Source organism: Aplysia californica, unplaced genomic scaffold, assembly GCF_000002075.1.
Source record: "Aplysia californica isolate F4 #8 unplaced genomic scaffold, AplCal3.0 scaffold00025, whole genome shotgun sequence".
Lineage (NCBI taxonomy): Eukaryota > Metazoa > Mollusca > Gastropoda > Aplysiida > Aplysiidae > Aplysia > Aplysia californica.
Genome location: NW_004797295.1, coordinates 1,929,847 through 1,937,146, shown reverse-complemented (window position 1 = coordinate 1,937,146; position 7,300 = coordinate 1,929,847). Strand labels below are relative to the sequence as shown.

The following is a 7,300-nucleotide window of genomic DNA, read 5'->3' as shown; positions in this document are numbered from 1 at the left end:
GGGGGGGCTTAGGGGAGAGATTGAGAGTTAGAACGAGCTTCCGCAGTGTCACAACCTTATCTTTGGTCTTGGCGCCAACGTCTAACGAAGTCAGTCGTGGAAAGACGGGTTGTTCTTCCTCCCCCTGATCTGAGTGCTCAATCCCATCGATCAGAGACCGACGCAAGATTCTCTGCAATCGACTTTGTCCTTCAGTCACCGCAATAGTGTTACACTTCATCGGTGTTATAAACAAAGAGAAATTCTAAATGAAGGAAAGACATTTAGACGAAAAGGGGGGAGTGAAACAAAAAGAAAACAGTACAATTATAAAAAGAAAGAAGAAAGAATGAAAGAATGAAAGAGAAATGTAAGGAAGGCAGAATGGAATGAAGAAATGGAGAAATGATAAATCAAGTCAGATAAGATTTTAATAGAAAAAGTGCGCAGGAACGGAAAGACAGAACTTTGGAAAGTCGTACCTTTGGCTGTCAGAAAAACGATGCCGGTAACAAGATATCGGTACACGGATAGGGAGGACAGTAATAAACCACTACTACCACTACATCTAGTTTTGCAAATTAGTGGATGGAGAGAATAACAGTAACATGGACTTCAGAAATTAATCTCGGGAACAACAACAAAAAGATAAAGCCCCACCATTTTTGTAACCCCATTTTTTCCATTTGTTTTGTTTGGGTTTTCTTTTCGTTTTGTTGGTTTTTATGTTGTTGTTTTTTTTGGGGGGGGTGTTTTGTTTTGTTTAGTTTAGTTTTGCTTTTGGTTTGTTTTGTTTTTGTTTTCGTTTTTACTTAGTTGGTTCTTGTATTGGTTTGATGCTTGTTAATGTTGGTTTCTTTTTTTTTAAAATATTAAGCCGCCTCGTGGGATCCTGCAGCTATCAGGATGTCGACATTTTAGAAACTCTTCACATCTTCCAAAAGAATGATGTTTTCCAATCTCTATCTCTATTCGTTTGCCACTTCTTTCTTCTGGCATGTATACACGGCAGATAGATGGACATTTGTTGTTCTGGAATCTAAATACTGCTAGAAACTGTTGCAAGAATAATCATTTTCTTTTTATTTAGCAGACGTCTATATCAGAAAACAGTATTGAGAGACGAGTGCTTCTAGAATATATGACGCGGATGCAATGGTTCAAAACAAGTTAACAATGAAGCATTCTGAATACATCCTAACCACCTTTTCTCTTTTTTTTATCACAAACTTCCTGGTACCAGCGAAGAATGTGATTATCATTACTTATCACTGTTAAAAGGTCGTGTTAAATTGGTGCCAAGTGACGGCGCATACGTGTATCTCTGTCACAGCTCCATTTTCTGTCCCTCGAAGATCTAAATAATTATGCCGAGACTACAACTGTCCATTGTTCTACAGCAAGCTGATCTGCGATGTTATTGAGGGCCTCTCTTTTCAGTAACTTGGATGATAATGGCGCCAATGCTTTACCGACAGGATGAACGAAAGCGGACAATTCTAACGGAATTTGTCATAATTTGAACTGATCTCGACACTGACTTCAAGTATACATTTAGTACATTTTCTTCTATTTTTCTTACACCATTCATATTTTCAGGATATTTCCATTAACACACATGGCATTAAGTGGGTTGAATAGAAAGCTCAGATGAAAAAAGTTTATCTCAACACCAATTATTCATTTCAGACTGACAGCCAGCAAGCGAGAAACTTTGCATTCCAGTTGTGATCTCATTTGCTCCAGGGTGGACATTATTGTTATGGATTGCCTTTTCCTATCTCCACAGGAAACTACACTGCCCTAGAAACACCATTCATCTGAATCTCTTCTTCTCATTCATCCTCCGAGCCTCGTTCTCATTTATGAAAGAGAATCTTTTGGTCCAAGGTCTGGGTTTCCCCTCTGACGTCACCAGGCCGAGCGAAGATGGGCCGTTCATCTTCAAAAATGGAAGCACTGTAAGATATCTTTATGACACATTCATTTGTCTAAGACGTTATTATCAAAATTGTTAGTATCTTTGGAGGGCTAGAAAGAACGGGGAATGTTTGGAGGTGAGGATAACTTAGCAAAATTGTGTTTTCTTTATTTTTCTCGGCAAAAGTTGGTTCTATGTCCGTAGGTGCCATAAATGAAAATGTCCAGATCGGTATTATTAGGAATGTTCGCTGTTCAAGGATCTGGGTTTTATGATAGGAGATCCGGGGAGGGTGGGGTGGACATTGCACGATAAGACCTACTGGCTGGTTCGCTCATATTATTTTAACGAGCACAAAGACAAGAGTTCAATACAGTTTGCTTTTTCTTTTAACCGCAAAACTTCTTCTATCTTGGCCTGGGGCTTTTTTTCACGAATTTTCGTTAACGTTGAATTCTCTCTTCAGCGTTAGGCCCTCAAACTCCGAGGAAGGAAAATGACAATAATTATTACTTGGTACTACGGCCTGATTCCTGCCAGGAAATCGCCCTATTGTCATTGAACCCACGTTTGGGAAAAGATGATGTGGGGACAAAGGGCCCTGACCCCTCACAAATTTAGGTTAAGGAATGCTCTGCCCTCTGATAAATGAGGGGGGGGGAGGATTCGATCACAGTTGGATTCCAGGGAATTTGTGGAGAAATAATATGTGAGGGAAAGAGGGAAGACTTATAAGTGTCCCATTTCATTCGGTATTCGCTGCATATACCATCCCTGCTGGCGCTGGGGTACTGATGCTCAGGTTTGTTAGAATGCACAGTGTGGATGGTGCGACATGTAGTGTATATGTATCACAAACACACACATACATACTCAATCACACACACCAACACACACACATACACACACACATACACACACACACACATCCGGGCCCAGAGAAAGAGAGAGAGAGAGAGAGAGAGAAGAGAGAAAGAGAGAGATAAAGGGATGGAATGGGAAAAGTGGGTGGGGACGGGGGCAGAAGAAAGTAAACGCGACACTAACGAAGAAAACCCTCAGCTGACGCTCACGTCTTCCCCCAACCCTCTCCTTTTTTCTCCTGTGAAAGCAATTAAGAGAGACACTCCCCCCTCCCTCTTTTTTCTGAAAGATATGAGAAACAGAATCAATTGTAGATTTGCACCGGTGTCTGTTGTCTAGCGGTAAGGCGTTTCACTGTCGCACGCAGAAGACCCGGGATCGGTTCCAAAGTGGGGCGAATTTGTATCGGGTAATCGGTCTTTCTGCTGAGATGTTGTATTTCTTTCAGCCCGCGTTAACCTCCGCCTCCTAGATTGTCTAAATTGTGAGGGTGGTGACGTAAGAATCACCTTCGTAATAAAAAATAAATTTCCAATAAACATTTTACTCCCCCCCTTTTCTCTCCCAACAAAAAAAAAATTCCCACCCAAGCATTGGGAATGCAAGCTGTTCTTCACATGTTTCCACTACATCCTGGGCGCCAACTACATGTGGATCTCCGCCGAGGCCCTGTACCTGCACATTCTCATCTCCGTGGCAGTGTTCTCGGAGAGAAGTACCATCAAGTGGTACATCCTTTGTGGCTGGGGTGAGTCTACTCTTCTTGTATGATGTCCTCCAATAAATATCATAACGGGTAGATAAGTGGATTCCGACGCTTTTGTTCAACTCTACAGAGCTCAAGCTCAGCTGTATTCTACCGCCGTTAGAGGCGTTAAAAATTAACAGTCCGATATCAGGACCCTCAGTTTACACAAGTGGTCTTAACATTCCTGCAGATCCCGTCTGGTCTTGTTATTGAACTTGTGTGGAGGTCTGATGTATGAATGGAACATTTAGCACCCTCTTTAGTGAGCGGGTTGTTAGTGAACGGATTGTTAGAACTGCCCAGTCAAAAGAATTTCTTTAGCATGACTAATTTTTAAATTCTGATCGCTAGCTTTGAAGAGACACTACTTCTTAGACTCAAGACAATGATGGTCAGGGGTTAAGAAAAAGAATGGCATTTTGCCATTTCTGGATTTACAAGGATTACGTCCATTTCACTTTCGTATTCATTCTGAAAATATTTTGGTCAAACTATCGGTGGTTTTTAATGGGCCACGAAAAAACAGATTAAAACGTTTATCAGCTTTCTTGTGGAACTGAAAAAAAGTATGTATTTCAATCCATGCCCCAGTCTACTGATCAAACCACTAGTGCCGGAAGGCTGTGTCTCGCAATTTTCCACTGGAGATGTCAATTAAAGTGCTGTATTCCCTATCAACTGACAAGACTACACTGAAAATAATCGTTAAAAAGTGCTTTGGTATACAGTATACATTTAGAATCTTTCAGGCTGATTCCTGCCCTTCATTTTCTTTTGCTTTGCTGTGTGAACGGAAAGGAAAAAATAACGTTGTCGAGACTAACGCAGTAAAGATACACTCGGGGAACTTAATCCCAACAGGCCCCTGTTCCGACGTGACTTGTGTAATTAAAAGGGACCTTTCATGGGAAGCTTGGCTTAGGTATTTGTAAGTTTATCCCCCTTACTTTTGCGTTCATTACATACACAAACAAAATAAGGTTTTGCCAACACACTACGTTTATCTTCGCAAGGAGCAGGCTTTCGTTAAACTGTTTTTATGAAATTGTTAACCATTTTAAAGGTAACCTAACACCTTATGCAAAGGCATCTCCTTTTCTTCAAAAAATATATATATATTCCATTTTTTAAATACACGTCCTCGCGTGAGAACTGTAAGTGTAAGGGAAGACACGGTATTCTATTCCCGAGCGAGTGGTCGAGTTAGTGCTATAATGTCGATTTTTCACAAATATTTTCAAGTCTAGACGGAAAAATATGTACCAGACAGATTGAACTAGGTCTCTAACCCGCATAATTAGTAGAAAAGGAGTTGAAATAAGTATGAACAGACTAAAAGTCTTTAATTTTTTTAAACACTGGCTCTAAAGTTACGACGATACACACACTAGGCCTTCCGGCGTTTGCACCAACTTAACTCCTAAAAACACCACAAATGTTAGCGCTTTTATCGATTTTACTCAACAATTAGGTTTTTAGGGAGTGAGGTTACAAAAATTATGATTTCTCAAAATTCATCCTTCCAATCTCTTTGAAGCTGTGAGTGCGTAAATATCTGATGCTCCTATTTCAGAACAATTTATGTGATTGTAAGAGGTGTTAAAAACAATTTTCTTTAATTTAGAAGTGGGACAGGGATGTTCTGGGTTTTAACTTCTTGCATGCCTGTCCCAACCAAAACTTACTTATAAAACATCTAAAATTCTTGCTAGTTTGATAAGCTGAAATATATTTTCACCGATACTCACAGCAATTTTCTATGATTTTGGGCTGAAATAAAATAGAAATTTGATACACATATTATAGACAACAATACATAGATATATATCTATTCTATCTTTATCTCTCTCTCTCTCTCTCTCTCTCTCTATATATATATATATATATATATATATATATATATATATATATATATATATATATATATGTCTATATTTGTCTGTCTGTCTTTGTCTGTCTGTCTGTCTGTCTGTCTGTCTGTCTGTCTGTCTGTCTGTCTGTCTGTCTGTCTGTCTCTCTCTCTCTCTCTCTCTCTCTCTCTCTCTCTCTCTCTCTCTTAGATTATTACTTTTTGGGGATATGCGAGAACATCACTACCAAATACCTTGATCCAAATACAATGAACACCGTGTTCATATTTGCATTCAACACATATCAATGAAAATGATACTCCAGCAGAGTCCAGGGTGGATTCCAAGATCTAAGCATCTCATTCCACCCCATTCCATCTTCTCGGCACCTTTTGTTAGTTCTTTCCTTTTCCTCTTCAGTTTGTCCACAAGGGCTGCTCGATCTGCTGGGTGGGAAATTTGATCCATTTTACTAACCATATAATTCGTTTGTCTCTTTGTTTGATTATAGTTTTCATTTCATTTACATACACAGAATTGTGGAAATGGTGTCATGTTCAGTTTCTCGGCTGGAGCTTTTGTCCGTAGTTCGAGCATCTCTCCCATATAATCAAACTTCTACCCAGCAAATTTAATTTGCCATGTTGTTTTTGTTTTCTCAACGTCATGATAATGTCAATCCTTCCTGGCCTCCAGGCTCTGTTTCACCGACATAATCCGTATGTTTTCCCTTCTTCTGTGTACGTCTTCTCTCTTCTTCTTCTTCTTATTTTCTTTCTCAGCTCACTCTCTCTCTCTCTCTCTCTCTCTCTCTCTCTCTCTCTCTCTCCCTCTCTCTCTATCTATTTGTATATCTATCTATCTCTCTCTCTATACCCCTCTTCTCTCTCTGTGCTCTCTCTCTGTGTCTCCCTCCCTTTCTCTTTCCATCTCCCCTCTCTGTCTCTCTCTCTCTCTCTCTCTCTCTCTCTCTCTCTCTCTCTCTCTCTCTCTCTCTCTTTCTCTTTCTCTCTCTTTCCATCTATCTCTCTCTGTCCATCTCGTTCTTGATCTCTTTCCTGGCTCCAGATCAGTATTCTTTTCGATTTTCCAGGTTCCCCGATGTTGTTCGTGCTGCCTTGGGTCATAGTCCGAGCGATCTTGGAAGATGTCTAGTAAGTACTTTGAACCTATCTATAAATAGAGATGTGTACGTACGTACGTATGTATAAATAAAATATTTGTACATATATAATGTATGTATATGCTCCCTGTCTTTTTGCCTGTATGTCTATAAATCTGTCCATCTGTGAATCTATTTATCTTCCCACTAGTCTACCCGTTCATTGTGATATCTGGCTGTTTGTGTTTGGCTGACCCTTCAGCACTAAATTCAATTAGCTACTTCCTTGCAACTGCGTCCATCTGTCTTTTCATCTTGTATTTTCATAGTTCCAAACAAAGTGATTCTGAGCGCTATTCTTCCTGAGTGTTGGACGGTGTTTTGAAGTCTCATTACATGCATGCGTCCGACTGCACTTCCTCAAGTATAATCATATTTAAACGGTCTCCGTAGTGTTTGTTATAGAGATATGCCTGCCCAATGCCAAGAACATATTTATATTAAGGATTAACGTTATGTGCTATCAGGTTTTACACTTAGCCTGGAGTCGTCATGCCATTTGAGGAGGGGGGGTGGCGGGGCGGATGATGGGCTGTCTTATGATATTTGTTTCAAGCGTTAGGGATACGATGTGAGTATACACTAGATTCTCAGCGTACCCAGATTAAGGCAGATCTATTAATACTATTGATTGTCGACAAATAATCACTCTCTGTCGTTACTTTGCGGTGCAGAAACTCTGTCTTTCGTGAGGAATAACGTATCATCCTTGCCTTTCAAATATCGAAAAGTCTCATTTTCACTGGGGATGGGGAAGCACGTGGAAACGGGGGGGG

The 7,300-nt window shown here is 40.1% G+C and overlaps 1 protein-coding gene across 1 annotated transcript in view; it reads left to right on the top strand.

Annotated features, from left to right (window-relative positions):
• The window catches only part of LOC101845523 (parathyroid hormone/parathyroid hormone-related peptide receptor), a gene marked incomplete at its 3' end in the record, with an annotated part of 140,997 nt that overhangs the window by 127,096 nt on the left and 6,601 nt on the right, over window positions 1–7,300 (top strand). The window contains 3 exon segments of the mRNA XM_013089297.2: window positions 1,769–1,940; window positions 3,356–3,512; window positions 6,456–6,516. Of these exon segments, the coding sequence (XP_012944751.1) occupies window positions 1,769–1,940; window positions 3,356–3,512; window positions 6,456–6,516 (390 nt within the window).